At 42.3% G+C, this 27,132-nt stretch overlaps 1 protein-coding gene across 4 annotated transcripts in view; it reads left to right on the top strand.

Annotated features, from left to right (window-relative positions):
• Lrguk (leucine rich repeats and guanylate kinase domain containing) overlaps nt 1-27,132 on the top strand; it is a 110,311-nt gene that overhangs the window by 60,930 nt on the left and 22,249 nt on the right. For 2 of the 4 annotated variants that reach the window (XM_021234267.2, XM_021234266.2), the window contains exons 13-16: nt 789-902; nt 3,375-3,576; nt 5,812-5,907; nt 12,712-22,140. In XM_021234267.2, coding sequence (XP_021089926.1) covers nt 789-902; nt 3,375-3,576; nt 5,812-5,907; nt 12,712-14,753 — 2,454 coding nt within the window. In that variant the 3' untranslated portion in view covers nt 14,754-22,140. Of the gene's footprint in view, nt 1-788; nt 903-3,374; nt 3,577-5,811; nt 5,908-12,711; nt 22,141-26,989; nt 27,130-27,132 lie in introns of those variants that run through there. The other 2 variants (XM_005082385.4, XM_040728633.1) reach the window with 2 other exon arrangements.

Here is a 27,132-nt window from a genome sequence, read left to right as displayed (position 1 = left end):
GAAGGCACGTTTACCAAGGTCAACCATATTTTTGTTTTTTCCTACTGTCATCAGCTTCCCTGTTTAGGTTAGGCCTAATGGTTTAATAAATAACCAAAGAAAAGTCACAATTGGAAGGGGGATATTTTTACCTATATTTTCTTTTCTTTTTGCAAGGGAATACGGCTGTCACAGGAAACGAGCCTCCAGAGTATAAAGAAAATATAGCATTTATAGTTAAATGACTATAGGCTGTGCAACAATTCTGTTGACTACATTAGGGGCAGTTTCAATCAGAAGCCATCTTTATGAGGGAAACCAGGCTGAGCTGACTTTCCCAAGCTTTGAGGATGCCCACAGTCTTCAGGATCACCCATTCCTCATGGCTTATCTTGAAATGCAGGGAGTTTAGGATTGTGGTCCTTTTCTGGAGCCCTGGGATGCTGGCATAGCTGCAAGGAAAGAGCTAGCCATTCGTTTCCTCCATTGGTAACGAAGGCCTGTGGTGTGGATTTGGCAGGAAATAGGTAAACAGGCATCATGGTCTGTTCTTCCAGAAGCTTCCACCCATGACCTTCCTCAAACATTGTGTCAATAGATTATTTCAATAAACCTTATTTCCACCGGGAAGAATTCTGAATAACCCCATCAGAGTTTGATGCTGTTCTACCATTCCATTGTGTCGTTCTGATGTACTTACTAACACCTTTTAATTTGTATGGAATCAGATGAAAGTAAGGCATCAGATAATTTTGTCGTAACATTACAGCACCTATTACGTGCAAATCTTTGTATTTTTCTAATTCCAGGGGAAATTTATTCTAACATTTAATTATGGTAATCACAATTATGGATTAAATAGGGACACTGTAGAAGGTATTGCGAGAGACGGATTAGCGAGCTGCATTCATATGGAAATAGAAGTAAGTATTGTTCATTCAGCTGTGAGTACATGTGCTCTCGTGTGTGTGTGTGTGTGTGTGTGTGTGTGTGTGTGTGTGAGAGAGAGAGAGAGAGAGAGAGAGAGAGAGAGAGAGAGATGTCTGAAGTTGGGCTTACAATATCTGGATAACATACTGCTAGACATAAGAGAAATGCGACAAAATCATGAAGTGTTAAATTTGTCATCAGTGTGGGGAGGGTAAGACCTGTGAGAGTTCAGTGACAAGATTTAGATTACAGCTCTACTCAAGAGTCATTGGCTCTCCCTTCCTCGCCAACTTATCCCTTTGTTATTGCAGCGTGTCTTTGTCTCTATGAAGTGGTATTAGACGAAGTGCGTACAGGTGTGGGTGGCTCCCTGTCTCCTCAGGACTGCGTCAGCCTGAGTGGTCACCCTGTTCCTTCATTCTTCACAGGGGCTGTGTGGGAGGTGCTGGCGTTTGGCGCTGGTTGCTCTCTGCATGCAATATTTTCATACTTCTGCAACTCAGACTTGCAGATTTCAGAGTTTTGTCCCTCCCCCATGCCTCACCTGTCACCACCAACCTTCTCAAATTAGAACGTACAGACATTTTCCCAAAATTGTGAACCAGGGGAAACCAATGAATTTCCTGCCCACTTATTTGAAGAATGAACATGTAACTCAACTAAATAAATCAGGTCTTCTGTGATGGCTGATTTTTTTAAAACTGCTTTTACTAAGCAATATAAATATTATAACCAGAGAAAATAAATTTAATTAAAACAAACATAAGATAAAACTTGACAAGGCTTCATTTTCCTTTGCAACACCACAGAGGGGGAGACAGTGGCCCCTTATGGCTTCTGGCATTGGTTAACTCTTCCCTTCCCTACTTTTAATGAAGCTGGGCATACTTGTTCAATTCTTTAACTTTCTGCATCATTATCCATTCCTATCTTTTTGCAGTTGACTGGTTCTGTATCTTTAAGAGAAGTCTTCTTTACTTCTGTATATTTTTTTTAAAGATCGAGTCTAAAAACTGTCTGCCTTGGACAGAGAAAACCAAAAACCAATGCACGTTTGAGTACAGCAGCATTCCCTCTGTCCTCGTCCACCTTTTTCCAGCTCAGCAGTTTCCTGAGTGACGGCTCCTGTTTCCCTCTTCTCTTCCTGAGCTCTTACTACTCTTTATCTTCAGGAGGTCAAGTCTATAAACTGCTTTATTCCCCTGCTTCTCTCCAGCTGAGGTATTTCTGTTTTCAGACTGCCCTTGTCACCGATCTTCCAGAAATTGTTTTAAAAGCAGACTGGATTTCTTCCCACCGAATCGTTAAAGCAAAACTTCTGAACTTGAGTTAAACTGATGACACTAGAACTGAGACTTGGCAGTCCACTTGGATGTCTCTCCCACTTCCCCTAGGAGGAAGCTTCTGCCCAGCTCTCCCGGTTTACAGCCCACGCCATTTCACCCTGTGGTCACCTGGTTCCAGGGTGTGCTGTCTCTGGTCTGTATCCTCTGGAAGGAGGCTGGGAGATAGGCAAGCACAATGATTCTGGCAATTATTACAACCAGCCTTCAAATTGTGCATCTACAAAGGGAGGATGTGTTGGAGGCAGAAGCTCTGACCCCAAGATGGTGGGGGCCAGTACTTTAACAAACCATAAAAGCAGGGTGACTTTGGCGGTTCCAGCCGCAGTTGCAGCTCTGGTGGTGGCAGGAGAGTCTAAGTACTGCCAAGAGATAAAAGTTAACAGGAGACAGGACACAGAGAAGTGGAAAGGAAGATACAGGTGACAGAGATGTGGGAAATCAGCCAAGTACAGTGGTAGAAAGGTCTAACTGCTACAGAGAAGATGTGTTTGGCGACCCCTTCCCCAACTCCCCCAAGCTCAAGGACTATACTTGTGACTGCAGTTATCTGATCATGATGCTAAAATTCTCTCTGTCTCTCTCTCTCTGTATCTTTCTCTGCCTCTGTCTCTCTAGACACACACACACACACACACACACACACACACACCCTACCTTTCTGGGTTGCTGGTTTAGAAACAAGAATGGTACCAAGACAATGGATGACCGAGGGGAACCTGGGGAGCCTTTTTCCCTGGGAAGATCTCTGTCTTCTAGTGCTTCAAGGATGCCTATTGAAATATGGAACTGAATTACTTTTTGATAATAAAATGGCTGTGCTGTCATGAATATCCCTATTTTATGTCTGACAATTTTCTTTTTTTAATAGCCATATTCATTAGAACAATTAATTTGAGGACAACCAGGTGGAATGAATTGTAATGGTTCCTGTAATAATTTATTATTTGATGAAGAGAGAAAAGTAATCTAACCTTGAAATATTTATAGGAAAATAGCATCTGATTCTCCAGATAAAATATGTTCTTCAGAGTGATACTGTGTGCTACCCGAGTTGTCATGTTCCATGGTGATGTCCACAGTGTGTGGCGCATCTGACTTACGTTTTCTGTAAACATCCAGGGTGTAAGAAGTTTGAAATATTCCTATTTCGAGCCTCGATATATCTTGGTGGTGCCTATGGACAAGGAAAAATATGAAGGATACTTGCGGAGGAAGGGATTATTTAGTCGAGCAGAAATTGAATTTGCCGTCTCCAGGGTGGATATTTATGTTAAAATTAATCGGAAATTTCCAGGATATTTTGATGCAGTAATCAATGCAGGTCAGTAATGCCCAGCAGAGTTTTATTTATTTTTTAATATGCTTCCATGTTTGAAGTATGCAATCACTGCATTTCCAATTCATGTCATAGAAAGAAAATGCTTAGGAAACAGAGATAGTTATTGTAATTAGAAGCTGCAAAAAGCTGCAGAAGCAGGTAAGAACCTGTGAGAGCCAGTCTCCCACTGCTTCCATCAAAGGGTTAAATTGTATTAGTCCACAGAGTTGGGACTAAATAGATTTGGTATAAAATGGGCCCACAGAGATTCCTTCCCCTGGGGACATTGTGAGAACAAAGATGGATACTATCTCATTTGAAATATAAGTTTAAACTTCTAAAGACATATGAAGCTCAGGTAGTATTATCATATTCTACTTCTACAAAGAAATGTAACTACTGAAAATACTGCAATTTGAAAGTATCTGGGTAAAACAAACATTTTCACAACTATCTTAGAATAAAGCATTCTATTTTTTACCCAGATATTTTCAGATTTTATCACCACAAAGAAATAGTGAATGTTTGAGGTGAAGGATATGATAATTATTTAAATTTGATCATAAATACAATGTGTTTGTGTGTTGTACTTCATAAATATGTACAAGTATGTCAAATAAAATTTTATGAAGTAAGCTGGGTGGTGGTGGCGCGTGCCATTAATTCCAGCACTTGGGAGGCAGAGGCAGGCCAAAAAAACAAAAAACAAAAAACAAAGCGAAGCAATCAAATAAAATGGCCACTGATTTGGAGCAGAAGCCAGAGAAAGATAAATCACTGGAATTTTCTGTATGTTTTTAATTATACTGTGTTGTACATCCATGAAGGAATGGTAAGTGCTGTGTACGGATAAGGAGGTACCTAGGCATGGTGAGATGGCCAGTAAGGGCACCTGCCGATGACCAGAGTGTAGAAGGAGAGAACTGAGTTTGGGGGGAGGTTTTCGAGTCAGGGTTTCTCCTTGTAGCCCGGCTGTCGTAGAACTCACTCTGTAGACTGTGCTGACCTTGAACTCCAAGATGTGCCTGCTTCTGCATCCCAAGTGCTGGGATTAAAGGCGTGCGCCATCCACACCCAGTGAGAACTGACTTCTGTAAGTTTTTCTTTGACTGCCGAATGCGTCCCCTCCAACAACAACAAAAAAAATGCAGTAATTTAAAAAGGGTGGTGGTGGTAGTACATGCCTTATAGTTCCAGCACTCAGGAGCTGCAGGCAGGCAGATCTTTGTGAGTTCAGGGCCAGCCTAGTCTACATAGAGAGTTCCAGGCCACACGGGACTACACAGTGTGACTCTGTCTTGAATAAACAGATAAATAAAATAGTTTCCTAACAGCCGTTTAGTGAGATACTGGATAGAATGGGGGGCATTAATTTGAGCCGTATGATATTGCTGGTATTCAACTATTATGCAAATGACAATTTTGTATGGTTCACTTAATTGTTTTTGCAAACTTCTAAATTTGTTACTCTACTGAGTATCCATATTGCTTTTATACAGCTGCATACAGGTACATATAGTTAATGCTTAACCCAGTGCTTGCTTACCAGGTTAGGGAAGCTTACCAGGTTAGGGAAGCTTACCAGGTTAGGGAAGCTTACCAGGTTAGGGAAGCTTACCAGGGCTCGAAGTCAGTACCATGAGGCTGAGATCAAGGTGTCAGCTGAGCCAAGGTCTCATCTGAGGGCTCTGGGGGAAAACTGAGCTTCTGGGTTCCCTCTTATTGGCAGAATGCATTTCTTTGGGGGTGTGGGCCTTAGCTCCTACTCTTGGTTGGCTGCCTCTCGAAGGCTGTGCATAGTTCGCAAGGCTGCTCCTTGGTATTATCTGCACAGGGCTAGCCCTCTTCTAGACAACAACAAGCAAATTGAGTCCTCGTTGCGCTTTGAGCCTCTGACTTTTATTCTGTCACCTACTAGACAAATCTATCCTTCCGTGGATGTGATTTGAGTGACCCCCTCCACAGTATCCTGCACCATTAGTAACTTTAACTATACCTGCATATCCCTTTTGTATACGATGTAATGTAAAGATGAGTGTGTATGCTCTTAACCTCCATAGGTTCTGCCTACTTGAGGGGTGGAGATAAAGGAGAGGGAAGTGTCACTAGAATCATCTAGAATTGTACCTAACATAACAGTAATAAAGAGCAGTGAGCAAACCAGTTCACTGACCATTGAACGCTGACCGCGTTTTGATGTGATCCTGGCATATTAAAATGTTCTCTTGTTTATTGTAGATGATCTGGACATTGCCTACAAAAAACTAAGTGAGCTCATTCGCGAATACCTGGGGCTGACTGAGGAAGTTGCTAAGGGCTTGGCTCCAACTGCAGGTACTAGCCTATCACCTTTGTACCAAGTTTATTCTCCGTGGAAAATAAGGCAGCTCTGTTACTACTTGGACACTCATTAGCTAGGCTAAAGCTGGTTCACGCCATTTATTTCCTACATTTTTTTTCTGGGATATCTGAATCAGCCCTTTGGATCTGTAACTCTGCTTGTCTCCATGTCTATAGTGGGACATTCCTGCCACCCCAGGGACACACTAGACAATGCCTTGGAAGTGGACAATCGAGTTGGTCTCATGGTTCAGAACTCAGCATTCCAGAAGTCTATTTCCTTGTGAAACTAGAGTATCGTACCTATTAATCATACCTTAGTCCAAGAATTTTAGTGTGAGAGTTTTCTTACTCTTTCTTTGAGCTGTCAGTTCTAAAAATGTTGCACTGCAGAGAATAATGGGGCGCTCACTGCCCAAAACATGTGGTCGGGGGCTAGCCCTGCTGTTCTGGGCTTCAGTTTCTCATCCCAAAGAATAAACACCACCCATCTCTCTCATGGATCCTGAGCAGCAGATATTGAGGACATGTGAGAACCTTGACTTGGAACCTAGAATTTTAGGACGTGACTACTTTTTTTTTTTTTTTTTTTTTTTTTTTTGGTTTTTGAGACAGGGTTTCTCTGTGGCTTTGGAGGCTGTCCTGGAACTAACTCTGTAGACCAGGCTGGCCTCGAACTCACAGAGATCCGCCTGCCTCTGCCTCCCAAGTGCTGGAATTAAAGGCGTGCGCCACCAACGCCCGGCTGGGACGTGACTATTTTGAGATGTATCTGAAATGCTTGCCCATCAAATCTGCCTCACACCCACTAGGGTGGCTACTTACTAAAAAGTGTCTGGAGAAATTAGAATCTTGTGCTAAAATGAATATAAAATATTGTAGTTGCCACAGAAAACAGTAGGTAAATTCCTAGAAAGAGCGAGAAAAGAAAAGAAGACAACTTTCATGTGATCTAGCAGTTTCACTTTTGGATAAATGTCCTTTAGTCACTAAAAGTGAGGTCTTGAGGACATAGACTCCCTATTCATAGCAGTACCAATCACACTAGCCAAACGATGAATCCACCGGAGTCCAGTGGTGGATGAGTGGATGAAGAATGTGTTGTATACAATCTTTGAAGGTATTTCATGTTTAAAAGGAAGGGAATTTTGATACGCAGTGTTACACAAACCTCAAAGACAGTGTGCTGAATAAAACTGGCTGGCCAGAACAGAACAGGTACTGTACAATTGCATTTCTATGAGGTATTTAGAGCAGTCAAATTAACAGTCAGAAAACAGAAGTGTGATGATCAGAGGCTAAGTGGAGAATAGAGTATTATTGTTTAATGGGTAGAGTTTAAGCGTCCAGAAGATGAAATGAGTTCTGGAGATGAACAGTGATGACTGCACAGCAATGTTGATGGACTTAGTGCGTTGACCAGCACTCTCAACATGGTGATGTTGATGGACTTAGTGAACTGACTAGTACTCTCAACATGGTGATATTGATGGACTTAGTGAACTGACTAGTACTCTCAACATGGTGATGTTGATGGACTTAGAGCATTGACCAGCACTCTCAACATGGTGATGTTGATGGACTTAGTGAACTGACCAGTACTCTCAACATGGTGATGTTGATGGACTTAGTGAACTGACTAGTACTCTCAACATGGTGATATTGATGGACTTAGTGAACTGACTAGTACTCTCAACATGGTGATATTGATGGACTTAGAGCATTGACCAGTACTCTCAACATGGTGATGTTGATGGACTTAGTGAACTGTGACTAGTACTCTCAATATGGTGATGTTGATGGACTTAGTGAACTGACTAGTACTCTCAACATGGTGATGTTGATGGACTTAGAGCATTGACTAGTACTCTCAACATGGTGAAAATGGCAAATTTTATGTTCTGCTACAACAACAAGAGTCTTTTCTAAAGACCCCTTCAGGGACTGAACTCCATTCACATGGATGCATTTGAAGAGTGTTAACCCAAGATTGTTGCTTCTCTGTAGATGCCGTGCAGCTTGGTGGTCCAGATAGGAGCTGTTTGCCTGGTGGTGCTCTGACAGACTGAGAAGGGAGGCCAGGCCATGACTTGAGAGTGCAAACACTCATGCCCACTGTGTCATTTGCACGTTTGAATACCTTTCCTAAGTCAATTAGTCCTTATACTTTGGACTGAGTATCAGTAAACTCACAGATACTAGCTGGAGTTCCTACTATGCGTGTCTCGTATGTTAAAGTAACTAAGGGCTGGCATGGCAACCAGAAAATACTATCAAAATAGGCAGTGCAGCTTACCTAGTGAGCTTTGGACCTCCATGGAGCTTTCTCTTGAGAAAATATGGCTCCCTTTGCTTTCATTCTTTGCTATTCAAGCAACCTTGTGATCTTTAATTTGGTCCCCTGGGTGGCCCTGGCCCCTGTGGGGACTGTACCTTACGTGAGAACACCCTGCCCTGCTCCCTGAACCTGACCCATCTCCCATTGTAAGTGAACAAATTGGTGTGCTGGCTTTTACATCAGCCTCTCGGGGATTTGGATAAACACTGAATTCCCTGAGTAACTGAGTAACAGTCTGTATCTGTATGGTGTTTCTGAAGAGAGGCGCAACGAGCAAGGCCTAGCGCAACAGCCACAGTCTCCATCATGATAGTCTGTGGCTCTTCCTGTTTCTGCAGTGATCAGGACACTGACTACAGCGTGCAGTTACTGTTTGGCAAATTAATAGGCAAGATAATGTGTGCACAGGAAAATAGACTCCCACTTTAAAGTATATAGTAAAATCTTACTTATTTGGAATAATTAGGTTAGGCCTATCTGACTTAATGAAAGGTATAAATTATAGAATTTATAAAAATGTTATAACTCTCGGAAACATTTACTAATCGAAACGGAAGCATCTAGTTATTGAATAATGGAATTCTAGCTTGAAAAGTAGGATGGATTGCAATCAATCACCAGATCTATATCATCAACAGAACTGTATTTTTAAAAATGTTTAATATTCTGAAAAGGAATGTGTTTTTTTAAGGCAAAAACCTTATCTCATGTTTACAGTTAATTTGCAAAGGGAGTTATTTTTTCAGTTGATAATTAAAGATAAACTTACACTTCAGTGGCATTGCACAGATCAGACAGTATTCAAGAGCGTCTATTTGAAATTCTAATGAATATAGTCCTTATTCAAAAGCTTTTAGAGTATCTCTAGTGGTCCAAGGAGTCAAGCCCAGTGGCTTCTGTGAATTCCAGGACTGTTAAATCCTTGCCAAGGGTGAGGGTCACCTGGTTAAAGGGTCAATACAGGTGAATGGGGCCTGTTCCAGTTTCATTTCTGCTGCTGTGCTAAGTTGCCATGACAAAGAGCAATTGGGAAAAGGGTTTCACAATTTCAGGTGACAGTTCATCACTACGCAGAAGTCAAGTCAGCAGCAACTCCAAGCATCTAGTCATATCGCATCCACAGGCAAGAGCAAAGAGAAATGAATGCATACCTACTCACTCGCTTGTTAGTGCTAAGTGTGATTCCTCTGTTCTTGTGGAGTTCAGGAACCCCTGCCTAGGGAATGAGGTCATCCACAGTGAGCTCAGTTTTGTCACACAATTAACATACAGTCTCCCACAGACATGCCTACAGATCAACCCAATGTACTCAATTCTTTGTTGAGACTTTCTTCCCAGGAAAGTCTAGGTTTTGTGTCAGATTGGCCAAAGTAATCATCATAGGGTACAGGCATAACTGTCTTCCTCTGAAACTGGAAAGACTCCCTGAAAAGGGGCCAGCCCCCAGCAGAAGTACCATCCTGGGTCTAGCTGGGGCCGTGCATCTTTACCTTTGCTCTGAGGTGAGTTATTCTGATCTTTTTTTTTCTATGAGGTATATGCGATATATATGTGTGTGTGTGTGTGTGTGTGTGTGTATGTGTGATACATATCATATTGTATGATATATATGTGTATATATACATATATGTCTAAAAATTAAATCAAACATCTTAGTATAGAGTATTTAAAAATAATTAAAATGTCAAAGGAGAGAAAACGAAATTTATATTTAAGCTTCTATGAGAGGTTAGTCTGAACAATTAGATAGCTGGATGGGTATCTGAGGGCTTACTTTTCTGTCATAAATCTAACTATGAATTTGTGAAATGATCTTTTTCTTAAAACATAAAAGGAAACCGCATGTGATGTTGTGGCGCATTACTGAAGTCAGACTTGGAAAGCTGAGGCTTTCCCCAGCTGGATTAAGAGTATCTGTATGTTGAGCTTCAGTACAAACAAAGATCTTACACCAATAGCATCATCTTCCCAAAAGAGATAATCCTGTGTCAGTGCAACCTAAAGACAGTTCCCAAATGTTTGAAGTAATAATGTACAGCTTCATACCTAGTGATTCTGAAGTTGCTCATTTGTCCCTGGGAGCACAATGATAATGTCCAAATAACAATGAGGATGAAATAGAATGCTGGAAGAACCCACGCTGTCTGCTCTGAGGACAGCATCCACCCTCCTAAGTTTAGAACTATGAACCTTCTCAGGACAGGCTGGTTGAATTTTCACTGAATGCATGCATAAATAACTTTGGGTATTCAGTGCTGAGAAGCTCCTACGGCTTTAGCTGTGCCATTAATTTTAAATGCACACCATTAAATTATGGCACTGTCTTATTTTTCCCAGAGCATTGTAGGAAGTATTTGTTTCCAAAGCATGAAGTTAACAGTATAGTTTCTATGACATAAGGAGAAACTCACTCAGTGTAAGGGTATGCTCACCCTCGGTCTCTGTAGAGCAGTGGTTCTCAATCTTCCTAAAGCTGTGACCTTTAAATACAGTTCCTCATGTTAAGGTGACCTCCAATGGTCAAAGTATCTCCATTGCTACTTCATAACTTTAATTTGCTACTGCTATGAATCCTAATGTAAATATCTGTGTTGTTCAATGGTCTTAGCCAACCCTGTGAAAGGGGTTTGACCACAGGTTGAGAACGGCTGCTGTAGATCCTATGTCTCTGTCACTGCTTCCAGTGAGGCTTTACGGAAGTGGAACTAATGAGCAACCTTGAGTTCTTGCCATAAAGGTTATGAAATGAAATTATATTTTTCCTAATTCTGATTAATGATAAAGGAAAAATGGAGCAATTTGCCAGCCCATAAAGTGCTGCTTTTATCTTCTAGTAAAGGGCATGGTATCATTTAACCAAATTTCGTGAATTGTTAAATCATCAAAGTAGAAAAAGAAAACCTATGTGTCTGCCCATAAAAGTAAAAGGAGAGAACCATCAGCGTTGAGTTTCATTGTCTTTTTGCTTTGCTTTTTAAGTTGTATACATATGTTGCATGCGTCATACAAGTATATATAATTTGCCTTTTTATGCTTTAGAATTTTTTGTATTTATTATTCGTGTGTGTGTGTGTGTGTGTGTGTGTGTGTGTGTGTGTGTGTGTGTGATAGCATATGTGTGAAGACTAAAGGACAACTTGTGGGCATTGGTTGTTCCTTTCACCACGTGGGTTCCAGGGATCAAACTTAGGTCATTGATCTTGGCCACAAGGACTTTAACCACTGAGCCATCTTTCCAGCCCTAGTTTTCCATTTTAATCATGTTAAGTGAATTCAGTGTTAGGTAGCCACAGTTTCCAAGGTTTTTCACTGTCTATAACAGAAAGTCTATACTCATTAAGTAGCCATCCCCCACCCCTGGTAACCTCTAGTCTATTTTCTGGTCTCTGCAAAATTGCCCATTCTAATTAGCTTCACTTTCAAATTTAATGTTCTTTCTTGTCTAAAGTTGTGTTTTAGTTTCCATCTGTGGTGAATTTGGTGATAAAAAGATGAACAGAGGGTACCACTTGTCCCTTTCCACTCTTAGGAGACATGTAGTTTAACTGGATACAAAAGAGGATTAGACTAGAAGGTTCATTGTGAATCTAGAGTAGCACGTACCCACCCTTCCTTAGTGGAGAGGACAGTGCTCAGGGACACATTTGCTGCTGGAGATGGACCACTTTGGGGTCACCAAAGTCTCTCCCAAGTTAAACTCAGTCTGGTTTTGTCTAGGTTGTTCTAAACTGATGTGTCACCTATGACCACTGCACGGTTCAGAACTGTGCCATCTGGGCTGGTTTAAGAGGGTGTTTAGGTCATCAGAAGCATGTCAAGACTTCTGTCATTTATAAGCAAGTGCTGGATGGGGTGACTGTGTCCAGGAGACCAGAGCTACTCTGAGAAGGTGTGACAGGGGGAAGCAGGCCCTCTCTGTGGTACCAGTATTGGCAGTGGCCTCTGGGAGCCACATCTGTAGCCAGGGAGATGTGGGGTAATGGTGGGGTTGGGGATGGCAGCTTGGACCCTTGAGCTTCAGAAGCAGACCCTGGTGTCTTATGACATCCTTGAAGCCATCCCTTCCCTCCTTTTTCCTTTTTCCATACTCACTGAGTTCCTGTGGGATGCTGAGCCTCGAGAGTGTGAGTAAACAGACTCTTCTCAGCAACACAGCTAGTGTCTTAACCATTCAATAGCAAAACCAGTCTCATTCATTTAGAAAATCTCTTTGCCACCCACAGATCCAAACTTGACTTTGAGCAAACATCTGGATGCTTATTCATTAATGTTCATCTTTTCAGTTCACTAGAAATGGCCCTAACTTCCATCAAATTAGAGAATTGTAGCCACTCCATCTCTACAAGGAGAAGGGAAGGTCTACCTGTGGTTTTCTTTTAAAGGTTCTTTGTGCAACACCAAGGGAAACAGGGATTTTGTTGTTTATTTCTAGCAGTATCTAACTTCTCTTTATATTAAAGCAGGAGGTCCCTCTAGCAAGAAGACCATCTCTGGGGTCCCAGCACACCTGGTCCCCTCCCCCAGGCGCTTGGCAAGACTGCAAGCAGATGGCCAAAACCCAGAAGCTCTCCCGGAAGTGGAGACTCATTCAAAGAACCCCTTCCCACAGAGCCAGGAGTCAACTGAGGAGGGACCACCCTCCAAAAAGGGTCCTTCTCCCAGCAGTCACCTGGAGCCACCTCAGGAGGTCAGTTCTTCAACATCTGATATTCCTCAGTCAGCCCAAGACATGTCACCAAAGATGAAGAAGGAAGGGGATGGTCAGCCAGCTGACCTTCCTCCAAAGATAACCACTGAGATGGATGGGCCTGAAGGTGAGCCTGGACCACAGGAACTAAAAGCAGAAGGACAGTCTCAAGAGCCACCTCAGCACCCTAACCCCTCTCCCTCACCCAGCCCTCAGCCAGACCAGGATAAGGAGTCTGGAGAGATCAAAGGAGCCCCTAGCAACCCTCCCCTCCCTGAACCCGTTGAACCCACTGGACCTGACCCAGCTTCCCTCAGTCCTCACAGAGTGCAGGATGAGGGAGCTGTGCCCACCAACCCTACACCTAGCAGATCCCCTCACAGTCCCACAGAAGATCCTTCCCCCTCTGATGTAGTGAAGCCCACTGGGAGTTCCCAACCACCTCTGAAGGAGGGAACCCCCAAAGCAGAAGTTGTCCAGGCCAGTACTCCTTACCCAGAAATTCCACCTCCACAAGACTCATCCGCAAACTCAAAACATACACAGGTCAGGGAACAGCCAATGACCTTGCTTCCAAGAAGCCGGCTGGCTCCTACCAGGTTGCCTCAGCCCCAGACCCTGGCACCTCTCCAGAGCAGAAGACCCACACCCAAGCTTCTCTCTCCCAGCAGGGAAGAGGCTTTGGGGACAAGCACAGATCAGACCCCAGCTCCCTCTCCAAGGTCTCTCTCAACTCAGGATGACCCCAGTAAGCTTCCTCTCATCAGCCCTCCCCAGTCCAAACCACCCCCAAACCCAAGCCCCAATGCAGCCCATAGTCCACAGCAAGTCAATGCTGGAAAAGCCAGCAAAGTGAAGCTCCCACTTATTAGCCCCCCTGTCCAGGAACAAGCCCAGCAGCACTCCCCCAACCCTCCTCAGGAAGAGGAGGCACCCACAGTCCATCTCCCACATATTCCTGCTCCCTCTGTGGAACCTCCACTACCTCAGAACACTAGGCCAAGGCCTGCTTCAAAGCCTGCAAGGGGAAGGAAAACTCCCAAAGTAGATCATGCCTCCAGCAAGAAGATTCCAGATCTACAAGCCTCGCCTCACAGCCAGGAGGCTGCTAAGCAGGACACTAGGAAAAGAAATCTCAGGCAGGGAGAGACAGCTAAAGGGTCCCCACACCTAAGAAGGATACCAGCCAGAAAGCCTCAGACGGCCCAGCAGTCGGAATCTCATAGCAAGCCAATTCCCAGGAATGTGTCTGACCCCCATGACTCCCAGTCACCTCTGAGCCACACCGAAGCAGTGCCAGCAGACTCCCAGAACCAGGAGGAGAAAACCCACAAAGCACACAATTCCAGAAAGAAGGACTTGGCTCAGTCTGTAGGTGAATCCCCAAACAGAGACATATCTGAAGGATTAGCTCAAGAAAAGGAAAGGGTCCTTGGTGAGAATCAACCAATCCAAGAAGCCCAGCCCCCAGAGCCCCCTGCCAAGTCAGCACACAGAGAACAGGCTCAAAAAAAGGAAAGGTCTCAGAAGAGATTGGTTTCAGGGAAGCCTCCAGAGCAGAAGACTGCAGCCCCTAGTCAGCTGCGGGCCAAAGAGACACAAGCCCTTAAAGACGCCAGCCAGCTCAGACAGGGCTATGCCCAGAGGCACAACATACATATGTCTAAGCAGCAATCCAAAGAAAAGCGAATTCGAAAAAATGGGGATGTACCACAGAGCAGAAGCCCTACTGTTCCTCAGGATCAAGTGGAGGAGGAGCCAGGCAGCCGGACAGGAAGACTGAGAGCCAGAGGCAGCCAGAGCATCAAAGTGTAAGCCCTGGTTCCTGAGAAGCTCTGACCCCTGGAAGTTATGCTGTCAAGCAAGGAGGTTCCACTGGTTTCCTTCTGTGACCACCAGTCAGCACCTCGCTTTGGGGGGAGGGTTCCAGAAGTCTTTGTAGCACTGGTCCCCTTGTGGCAACAGCTGGGGAGACAGCTGGTCTGTTGTTGGTGTCACCAAGGGGCTCTTGTGTTCAGCTATGAATTTCAATAGGATTTATGGCTGAAGAAGGGCAGATTATCATAATGTTTTGTTCTCTTCATTAGGAAAATTCACTTCTAGACTAGGAAATTTCTTCATGCATTTTGAATTATTGGAGGGTCCTACAGCAAAAAAAAAAATGAAAGAATGCTGCAAAAAGAAACCTTTCAGTTTTTAGAGATTGCCAGCCTGCACTTAACGTATGAGGATGCGTCTCTGCAAGCCAGACACTGGCCAGGCCAAGCATTCGAGGTCTGAACTGGCATATGTTTTTGTATCCTCCTTCTGTCTCTGAATAGGAACCTCATGGTCCATGTCTTCATTATGCCAAAGCATCTGGTTGAATCTGTGGGGAGAAAATTGAGGGGAATCAGGTTTTCTTTTATCTCTCCGAATTATTCTGTTATATTCCTGGCAATGACTGAGGGACAGCCCGAGCCAGCCGGAACTCTATTAGAAGGAAGTAAGTGTGCGTCTCACACAAACAAACTGTGAGAAGGGACAGGGAGCAGCAGGCCCTCAGAGAGGCAAGGGACAAGCCACTGGGCGTCCCCAAGGTTCTTGTCGTCTTCTAGGCCTGCCATCACTTCTCATCCCTGTCATTCTCCATGTTGGTCCATTCTTTGAATGACAAATGGTTACATGCCATTCTCTCTACATAGCAGGAGCATGCCCGCCAACAGCTCTCAAGTCACATCTCACCACTGCTATAAAGGGAGTCATCAAAGTCATCCTTAATCCTGAGAGTAAAAAAAAGGCCAAAGAAAGGCTGATTGCCACTTGGATCAAGCATCCTTTTAGAACAGTCAGCTCTGCCTTGGGCATGGTTACCACCACCCATAATCCACTGGGTTCACTGCTCCATATGGAGACTGTTTCTGGAAAGGAGGATCACTGCAGTCAAGGTCATCAGGCCATGATTCTACTCTTTAAAAAAGTAATCATTCAGCACTTAACTGTGTGTACAGGCAAGGTATTGACGCCATGTTTGATATCCCATATTTCAGTATATAACTGATGTCTAGTGTCTGTGTTGTACCTTACACAAAAGGTCTGTGCTCACAAAGAAAATTCTATCTCTAGTACGATAGAGAACACTGAAATTTATCCTCTGATTTATCTCACTACTCCAGGATAAAAGTTACAGGGTGGTTTTTAAGTAATTTATGTCTATTAAGTGAAGTCATTACCAAGAAGGCTTTCTTAAGCATTTTCTATGTGCCAGACAAAGCAATGGTTGCTAGGCATATCATAAGATGATGCTGACACTCCAGGGAACTCTGAAAAAATGGTCCATTACTACGCCATGTAATTAGGGTACCTGGAGATCCCAAAGCAGGCTTAGCTGTGTTTGGCATCCCACAGATATGAAAACCTATTCATTTAATTTTCTAGGCCGTAGTAAGGGCACACACTCACTCACTGAGTGCCGAGGAAGGGCACTGAGTTCCACCTTCAAACACTTCAAAGAGACTCTCATTCCTCAGCTGAGACTTCAGGACTGCAGAGTTGGTCAATGGATAGATGAAGAAGGGTATGCTTCCTGCTGCCTAAACACACAGACAGGAGCAGCTAGTGTCTCCTGAGGACCCAGCTGCCAGTGAACCATAGGCCTATCTAATCTGTGCCACGAAAGGGGGCTTTAGAAGCCTTGTCTTGTAACAGCAAGGGGAGGGCAGGGTGCTTAAATTTGTACTTTAGGGATAAAGGTAAGGAAGACAATACTAGAAACAGAACGATGGGCACATCATGGTGGGAGTTAGGACAGAGCTAGGTAAGGGCCTGAACGATGGCACTGGTGTCGGGGAGGGCAAATCCTGTTGGGATTTAGCTTGGCTGTGGAGAGGGTTGGTTATGAAAGACGGCAAGCAAAGGAGCTCCTCCACCTTTTTTTTTTTTTTTGAGAGGGTCTCACTATGTAGCACTGGCTGGTCTAGAACTTGCTATGTAGACTAGACCAGGTTGGCTTTGAATTCACAGGAACCACCTGTCTTTGCCTCCTAAATGTTTGGATTAGAAGTGTGCACTGTGATGTCCAGTGCACCCCCCCTTTTCTCTATAAGGAGTTTGGGGTGCTCCTGTGGACCAGAGCCTCATCTGCAAAGTGGTCTCTAGAACCACGTTGGGTGTGTCCTCTTTGGCCACTCTTATGGAGGCCTTTGGAGCTGCGTATTTCCTTAGTGATTGAGTGGGATGCATTAAACGAGTTTCCCTCTAATGTGGAGGAGGCTCTAACCCTGGAATTCATAATAATAAGAGGGTTTTCTTCTTTGTAGTTTTCTGTGATTTGAAGTTTTATGCCTCAGATTCACTGCTGTTAGACATTTTGAAAGGAGAGCAGGAGATGTTGTCTCTGATGAGAGGCTTTTACTGCTAGTAGTGGTCACCTTCACACAAGGAAAAGCTGCAATTTTTCAATACAGAACATAAACATATAAAATGACCACTTCCCATCTGCTTTGGGATCTCCAGGAACCCTAATTACAAAGCAAAGTTCATATTGCCTCCTTCTGGGGTTTGTTACTAAGCAGTCTTGAGAGAGAGAGAGAGAGAGAGAGAGAGAGAGAGAGAGAGAGAGAGAGAGAGAGAGAGAGAGAGAGAGAGAAGCCATGGTGGACTTTAAAAGTTACTGTGCTTCTATGAAATCTGGTGTTTAGTGTTCAAATCAACATAGAATGTTTCCATTAGGTGTAAAAGACTTCCTCACATATGTAAAGAGCTGAGTGAACCTCAAAAGACTGAGAAGGCATGATCAAGCATCTCACAAAAGAGGAAATAAAAATGTTCAATAAACATGTCAGAAACAATTCAGCCTCACTGTGAATTAAAACAGAACATACTTTTTTTGGTACAAAATTTTTGGATACCAGATATAAAACAGATTAAGACCTATTTGGGTGAAGTGTTGGTGTCAACTGTAGGAAGCACATTGGCATGGCTTTTCTGGGGAATGGTTTCTCACCCCGTCAAAGAGTTTCAGTTTATAGACCTTTAATCTGATCACTTACATCTAGGAATTATCACGAGGAAATATATGAGAGAATGTTCATATTAAATTTTGTAATGAAGGTTAGAAATACTTCATGTAATGGAATTTCTGAAATACATTTCTCACACAGCCATCTGCTAGAGACATCTGCCTTATGTTGCCCTTTTAATAATGTAGAATCTTTACTTAGAAGGCAGTGTTCATTACGAACAAGGAAGAAAGAGTTTGGCTAAGGAGGTACAGTCAGTGTGGCTCTTATGTTAGCTCTGGAATGTTAGATTATGACAGTTTTTTCCTCTCATTTGTGTTTTTTATATTTTCTAAATTTCTACAGTGAGTTCATGTGTATTCTGAAAAGGGAAGCAGAATGAATGCATGTATACATGCTTACACACACAATTTGAAGGTTTGCCATGTCTATTTGGTCTGTTCCAATTTGACATAATAAAGGACTTTCTGAGAGTCCCCAGTGGCTTTCAGAAAAGCAGAACAGGCTCCTCCCGACATCAGATGTGTCATCTTACAAAAGAACCTCCATGTGGTGGGTGACTTTGTAGAGTGGGCGGAACCAGTTTCTCTTTATGATGTATGATCCACTTATAACAACTGGTCTGCTTGTTGCTTATGAAGAATCTAGTTGCCCTCTTCATTAAGTAGCATGCTATTGTGGTAGAAAATGGAATGTTCCTAGTATTCATTAGCGCACTGACTTAAAATATTTTTGAGCAAGCTCCATAGGTAGAAGTATATTTTGCAGTATCATGGCCCAGTAAACACATCCACATATAGGAAATAAAATATCGTAAGACATCTCTCAGAGGTGATGCACTCACATCTTCTATGTTGCTGAGTTTAAATTTATAAATGCAGGTAGTAGCTTGCTAAGCCAGTTTTACAATGTAGTTTGCACTCTACAGTGTGAAAAGCTATGAATTGAGACTTCTGGACCTCAACCTTGTCCTGTTCAATCAAGGGCCTATTTGCTAAGTCACCTTCTTTCTCTATCTGCCATCAGGTTGGTTAGATAGGCTAACCTCAGCTTATACTGAATTCTTCTCTGAGAGCACGATCTGGTATATTGGCAGTTAAGTCTTTTGTTATTGTTTGACCACATAATGAATATACCCAAACTTACCTATAAGCTGTTATATAAAGCTTTAAAAACATCAGTAGTGATGTGTCCAGTAAGTAATTAGCCAACCCCCTTGCCCTTAGCTCCATGCCAACCCTGTAAACAATACTGTTACAATAAAGGAACCTCCAAATTCCACTTGCAGTGATGATATGGTATCTGGCACAATATGATCATAAAAGTGAGTTTACATGCATAGTAGGGTTTGAAAGACTAACTTCAGTAATAACATTCCTGTGTTGACTAGGCATCCAAAGAAGAGAGCAAATGCCTGTCCCTCTTTCTGTGTGTTGATGGTAGGTAATGTTAGCAGAGTAGACCTCTAATCTTAAAACTGACTGTGGGATGGCCAGCATGGGCAGCAAAAACTGAAGACCTTCTGTTAATGATTGTAACCTTAGAAAGTCTTGACTACAAAAGATACTGGATGTCAGCATAACCCTTTGGAAATCCAGTCTAGTTGGGAGTAAATGGATGAGTACATGGAAAGCTCCCAGAATAATTTCTGCCCTGTGGTAGGTACTGAGATGAGCGTTTGTTAGCACTAACATGTAAACAGCAAAAAATAATGCATTTGATTATAAATTAGAATAGGACAGTGTATCCTATTTAAACTAGGTGGAAGTGTTTGTTAAATGAAATTGTCTTCTCTGAAAATCCCTTTATGACTTCAACCTTGAGTAAATTAAGGAGCTTAAACAAAATTAGAATGGAATTAAAAAGAAATGGTAGTTCAGCATAATATCCCAAAGATAGAGGGCTTCTTCAATAGGCATTCACAGGCAGCCTGCTGTCTGCAGAAGACAAGGAGAGGCATCAGATCTGAGCTGATGGTGAATTTCTTTGTGACACAAACATCAAATGCTTATGATAGCAGCTGGCACATAGTACATGCGCAATAAATGGTATCTATTCTTTGTACTGTTATCTTATTGTCGATAGAGATCAAGTATATTCTACTGGGTAGACAGCACATGCTGTCACTTTACATGTCTGGGTAACAAACAGGCACATTTATCGATTTTTCTCTTTGTGGTGCGTTGAGACAAAGTCTGGTTTTTACTTCTGGATCTACCAACCCTCAGTTTCCAAGAACAAAACTAAATATCCAAGTGAAGAAAAAGCAGGAAAACCTTTGTTGGGGAAAGTGACGGATGAAATGGTGACTTGGGGACAGTTGCTCCTAAGGCTAAATTATGGCCAGGTGCACCAGCAGGTGCCTGGGTCCCCGCTACTCAGGAGGCTGAGGAAAGACGGTCCCCTAAATCAAGTGAAGCTAGCAAACATGGGGCTCTGTTTGGGCGGCTGGCAGTGTGGCACATCAGCAATGTTTATTCAAAGGTACTGGAAAGTAGAGGAAACTGTGCTACAGCTCCCTGCAGGGTTCTGTCCCCTCCTGTCTGTCACTGCCGCCTCTCCTTGTCGCCATCTTTCCCATGTGCAGACCTTGTGTAGTAAGCTTGCACTCTTGACATTTGCTCCTCTGTTTTATTCCCTTCAAAGCAACAACTAACAACTTCATGACAAACTTACTCATTTTGTAAAAAGTCCTGGCATTATCATATGTTTTAACCGGAATGTTCTGGAGTCGGTGTCTGAATGCTGACTTGCTAGTTGAGCTCCACCAAAGGCATCACAAAATATGAGGTCTGGAAGGAAGAAAAGGTTTTGAATTTCATTTTCTCTGTGTGTGAATTTGTTTTCACATATGTTCTTTTTTTCCTGGTGTGGAATCTGTCTTTATTTACATAGCTGGTTATCCCTCTGATTGGACACCGAAGAACAGAGCATCTCACGGTTCCAGTAGTTTAGCAGATGTTTTCATTTTGCCATAGAAACATGAACATTATTACTCTATTTTGTTGGACTTATGAGATAGCTTTCTGTGTAGCATCCTATTTTGCTAAGGAAAATTATCATGGGTGTTATAAGAAATGATTTTTCAGCTTGCTGTTATTCCTTTCTTAGAACACAAACAGACATGATGTTTTGAGATGCAATCCTGTATTATAAGAATAGCTTCTTTTGGTATCTTCAGCTTTGTAAAAATACTCCCTAATGATCTCGTTGTTTTTCTTCATTTTCCACCACAAATTGTATAACTATTCTATTAGAAATAAATATTTTACATTCTATCACACATTATTGTGTTTTAAGTTGTCCTAAGCCTTTTTTCATGGTTGTATATTTCATGATGTATAGCTATATGTGTATTTCCTGTAGGGGGGTTGTGGGAATTTACTTGTGGATATGTATTAATCATGGCAGGGATAAATTACTCTTAATTGAAAGAAAACTGCATGTTCTTAGAGTCATCTTTTCCTGGGAGAAAGAAAGGAATGCTTTTGAAGTCACTTGGTATGGAAAACTTTTCCTAAAAATTGGAGCCTATTTCCCAAGCCATCCATTCCAGAGACTGTTTCTTTCAAAGAGAGAAAAACTAGTGGGAATGCAATTCCTTTGCAAAATTTTACCTAAATATTCACAGACTTTCCTATTGAAAAATGATCAGCCTTATGTGTATTGAGAGTGGTCATATGAATACTCTCCACAAGTTATCTTACTACCATAAAAACATTGGTTACTAAAATGGGCTTTCGCTTTCCATATTATTCACAGCCTGGCCACTACATGGCAACTTAATTAGTACTTCCTGCCCCGGATGTTTTCCTGTGATAGCACATCCTTAACATGGATTATTTTCTCCTTTCCTGTCTGTAAAATATCCTATGTTGCCTGTATGATACAATATTAAACATGTACATGGTTTTTTCCTAGGGTGTTGTCATTGTCACATTTGCTGGTTAGATCGGATTCTGTGCTTATTCTTCATTGTCCAAATAGTATCTAAGTCGTTTGACTTCAGAGAAATGAGTCTAAATACAAGGTGCAAGTCATTTAAGATCATTTGGAAATGCATTCCAGTTTTTCCATATCCTTTTGCATTCTACTGCGTCTGGTAATGATAGTATCCATAAAGCAACTTTAAAATCCTCCATGCTTCATTAAACTCATTTACGCTTCATTGTAGGCATTTAAATAAATTTAACTGGCCTATATAATGAAGAGCTCGTGTCTTTTGTGGACTATAAAGTAGTTTACATGCTTTTTAAGCATTGCCTCAAAGTACACCTAAATATAGAGACACTGACTTAAGATGACACTCAGGAAGTTTAAGGAATATGGGTAATTCTGTGGGGTTTTAACTGAGAAAGGGAGATCTTTTGTCTTTTGCTGTATTAAGACATTAGAAACATGTATTTTAAATGATATGAATCTCTAGTCCATATCACTAAAGTGATGGCACTGTAATGTAGTTTAAGTAATATAAACACATTATGTGTGCTTCAAATGTTGTGTTGCTAGCTAGTAAGACATTAAAGTGTTGGAATCACAGTTGCACTATAGCATCAGATTGAGTGTTTCTTTGTTATACCATAATACAGATGGCTTATGTCTTAGGAAGCTAGTAAAAGGAGCCCATATGGAAGCCATCTTTTGAATTAGCTTATATATAGTATATTTCTATAGAAAAGATCAAGTAGGTAAGAAAATGTATGTATATAGATCTTCTCCATGGCAGTTATTTCAATGAATATAGTCTCCAGTTTTTATGTTTAAAATACTTTTGCTAATTCTTTGAGAGTCTCATACACTGTACTTTGATCATATTCTCCTCCCTTCACCTAACCCTTCCCAGATCCACACTCTCTTCCATACCCACCCAACTCTGTGTCCTCGTTAGTTTTTTCTCTTGGACATGTGGTCATCTGGAACAGAGTCAACCAACTAGGACCTGCACCCTTAAGACATGCCCCACCCCCAGCATCTACCTGTTGGAGTAGTGCCTCAGTTTGTGCCTGGAACTTCATGTCTGTCCCCACTTCTTTCCTGGATTTTGTCTGTCTCGAACTTGTTCATGCTGTCACAGACGCTATGAGTTCATGTGTGCATCTGCTCTCTTGGGTCTGGAAAACACTGTTATTGTTTTAGCCACTCACTACCCATGGCTCTTACCGTCTTTCCCCTCCCCTCTTCCACAGTGATCCCTGAGTCTTGGGAAGAGTGAGTGTGACATGGGGATTCCATAGTCTCTTATTCTCTATGTCTTGACTGGTTGTGGGTCTCTGGGTTAATCCCTCTGACCTTTGAGGGATACAACTAATGCATGGTGGTAAATCGCCTAGAGTCAGCTTACAACTCTGTCCACTTAACAAAGTAAAGTCGTAGGTTCTGCCCTGTCCTGTGATCTGTCTAGCCACAGGTCCTGGAAACATTACCAGGTATGGGTTCTATCTTAAAGAGCAGGCCTTAAGTCCAACCAGAAAGAGGTTGGTTATTCCCATGACATCTGTGCCACTATTGCAATATTTGGCGTACCTGGGTAGGCTATTCATTACTGTAGCTCTCAGGGTTCACAGCTGAATGGATTGGTAGTTACTTTTCTCCTCTGGTAGTGGGCATAACACCGTCCAGCACTATGAAAACTTGCCAGTAGCTAGGAATCTTCTAGGTCAGCAACAGCTTGACTTCTCTATGTTCTGACTTAGTTTGTGGTGTCTTCAGCTATAGAGTCTTACTGCTGAGTTCTAGGGGCAGCCAAGAACAAGAGCAATAGCCCTTAAGGTTTGGGGACCTATGGGAAACAGCTCCAGAAGGGGTAACCCGTTCCTGACACTACCTTCTTAAAAACAAGCCAAAGATGCCTGTTAGTGGATGAAAAGGTAATAAAAAAGTATGGAGCATTTATATTTAAAAATTAAATTTTTGTTTTATTCAATTTGTTCAGACTCATCTCGTCTTTTCCACAATGTTCTAGTCAATGGGACAAGAATTTTATAGGGGGAGAAAAGAAGCATGAGATATACCTCCATTACACATCTTCTTAGCTGCAGTGAATTTGGGGCTGCTGCTGGAAAGTGTATATATGGACACATTGTGTATGCATGCATGTGTGTGTGTGTGTGTGTGCATGTGTGTGTACATGCAGGGGTTGACTGGCAACCAGCAAGCACCAGGGATCCCCCTGTCTGAGTACCCCACACCCTGCATTAGGGTTACAGACCTACTTCCATTCAGACTTTAGTTGGACACCAGGGAACCAAACTCAGGTTTTCATGCATCTGTAGCAGACACTGAATGAGCCATCTCTCCAGCCTTAGCAGTGAATTCTGTTTTTTAATTGAAAATAGATTTTTGCATACAATATAGTCAGAATATGGTTTCTCCTCCCAGATCCCTCCCGTCTCCCCACTCACCAAGTCTGTATTCTTTCTCTCTTTCTCTTTCTTCCTTTCTTCCTTCCTTCCTTCCCTTCTTTCTTTCTTTCTCTCATTAGAAAATAAATGGGCACCTAAAATAATCAAAACAAACAAACAAGGATAAGACACAACAAATGAGCCAAAGAAAAACCACATGAAACATATACAGCCGCAAAGAGACACATTTGCGTGCACAGAAATCCGTAAAAAAATTAAAAAATGGAAACCAAATAATATATAATATAATATGTAAGCGAAAGACCTGTAAAGAAAAAAAGGGCCCAGGCAAAGCATTGTGAAACAAAACAATAACAACAAAAAGCCTCTAAAAATACCGAGTTCATTTGTGATGGCCATCTACTGCTGGACAGGGGCCCACCCACACGCATGATTTGTATACCCAGTGAGACTCTATTGGAGAAAACTGACTTTTCCTTTATGAGTGGTACTCAGTGGGAGATAGCGTCTGGGTTAGGAATGGGGGCATGTGTCCACGTTCCCTTGTAACATTGAGACCCCATCAGGCCCAGACCCATGCATCCCTGTGATCCCAGTCTCTGTGAATTCATGTGTGTCCTTTTCTTAACATCCTCTATCCCATCTGGCTCTTACAGTCTTTCGGCTCCCTCTTCCTCAGAGTTCCCAAACCCCAGGGGGAGGGATTTGACGGAAACCCATTTAGGACAGAGGGTGCTGAAGCCTCTTGCCTTCTGCATGTTGTCCAGTTGTGGGTCTTTGTGTCCAGCCCCATCTTCCCAGACACTGAATTCTTAATGCTAATACTCAAGCTAGTTACACTTCTGGCTCTCTATATAAAACTGATTTCCCTGCCTAGTGTTCACCACCCAAACCTCAAGGTTTTTGTGTGTTTTATCTTTTTGTATCTTTAAACCCCCAACAATCTCTCCACCTTACAGAGAATTTCCTTTGACCACCATGCCATCTCTTTCTGTCCCTTTATCTGACCTCATTGTCTTTATTCCCTCACATTTTAAAGTGTGTTATTTGTCTGTCTCCAGCTTTAGCATAGTCCCCACAGGTCAAGGAGTTTCTGCTTGTTGCTTCATCTCCAATATTCAGAGCTATATCCACTGTAGGGTAGGTGTTCAGTAAATGTGGACGGAATGCATATTATCAAGAAGACATAACAAAGGATGTTCCCACATGTGGTTCCTTTTGGTCAGTTTGGTTGTGATAAGTATGGCTACTTTAATGTTCCTCTCAAGATCCCTCCTTACCTAGAATTCTTGGGATACAGGCTTGATCATCTACTGCACGGTCGTGACTCACTCTCTGCTTTGAAGGCAGGTGCTGCAATGTGGAATTCTAGATTCTCCAGCCAGGATCGCTTTGCGGCAGCAATGGTTAGGGACCAGCACAGTTTGAAGTTCATGCTTGGTCCTAGCACACAGCACAGAAGCAGAGAGGCCACTCTTTATCACCAGCTCCCTCCTCATTCCCCCCACCTCACCTCTCTTCTCCTCATACAGCCCAGCCTGGCCCTCAGTTCTATTTCAGCTGAGGCTGACTTCTGATCCTCCTATCTGTCCCTCCTAAATGCCAGGATGACAAGTAGATGCCACCGTGCCCAGCTGATGAGGGCTGGGGATTGCACCCAAGGCTCTGTGCATGTTAAGTTATTACTCTAAGAATGAGCCTTGGAGTCTCGTGTTTTTACAGGCTTTTTATTTTCAGGCTGGTGAGGCTCTGTGTGTAAAGTTCATCTGCCTACGGGCTGAGTTCCAGATACCAAAGTTCTTCTGTCTGTAGGCTGAGTTCCAGATACCCCGTTGCAGCTTCTCACCAGATCCAAGAGTCCAGGCCTTGTTTCCCAAGCTCAGAGACCTTGCCTTCCATCTTAGTTCAGAGACGCAAGCTTTAGACCCTGGTGTCTCTGACTTCTTGGCATCTATTCCCTTTTCTGACTTCACATCTTCACCTAGAAGTTTTTCTTTCCTGATTCTGTTTTGCATGTATATTAAAAGCAAAACGTATTTCAGCGATACGTCAATGCTCCCTTTTGCCTTTGGGTGGGTAGTTTCCCCACATCTGCTCAGTCAAACATAGTAACTAAAGGTATGTGGGGATGTTGTTTATTTTAGCATTTTATAAACAATGCTCCGAAATGCTTGGTGCTTCCACACATCTTAAAGGTGTGTAAACCCAGGACCTATCTGCATGAGTAAGTGTATTCTACACTTCTGCACAGTCTGATGTTTTCAGGAAAGGCTTGGTTATTAATTATGAATCAATGAGTCTTGTTCCATTGAACTTTAAAGCTTCTTAGAATTGCATGTTTTAATTTTTTCTTAAGCTTTTTGGAGACTTGTCAAATGGAATGTAATAAAGGTAATTTTAAATATTAAAAGCCATTGTTTTTGACATGTTTTACATTAATGCTAATACCAAGCCTGTGCTGAGCACTGGTTACCTTCTAAGGTATTGTGCCTCCTGGATGCTATAGGATGACTTGTTAATATTATCAGTATTGTAAGAAGCATTTCATTTATTTTCAAGTTGAAACATACAAACTTTAAGTGTACAGTTTCATGTGTTTGGATAAATAAAATAGGAAGCATTGCTGTCACATCAGAAAACTTACTCTGTTGTATGCTTTTCACTTACAAATTTATCTTTCTCTCACCAGATATGAAGCCACCACACCCGAAATCTGAAGACTTTCCTAGAAAGCCCCCTGTTCCCAGTACGAGTGAATTCTTGGATTCAACAGACAGAAACTACTATGCTAAATTATGGACCAAACTTTCATCCAAAAAGTCACCTGTGGTA

The sequence above is a fragment of the Mesocricetus auratus genome, unplaced genomic scaffold, assembly GCF_017639785.1.
Source record: "Mesocricetus auratus isolate SY011 unplaced genomic scaffold, BCM_Maur_2.0 Super-Scaffold_100019, whole genome shotgun sequence".
NCBI lineage: Eukaryota > Metazoa > Chordata > Mammalia > Rodentia > Cricetidae > Mesocricetus > Mesocricetus auratus.
The sequence above is the reverse complement of the archived record's forward strand: the minus strand, read 5'-3'. Positions and strand labels throughout refer to the sequence as shown.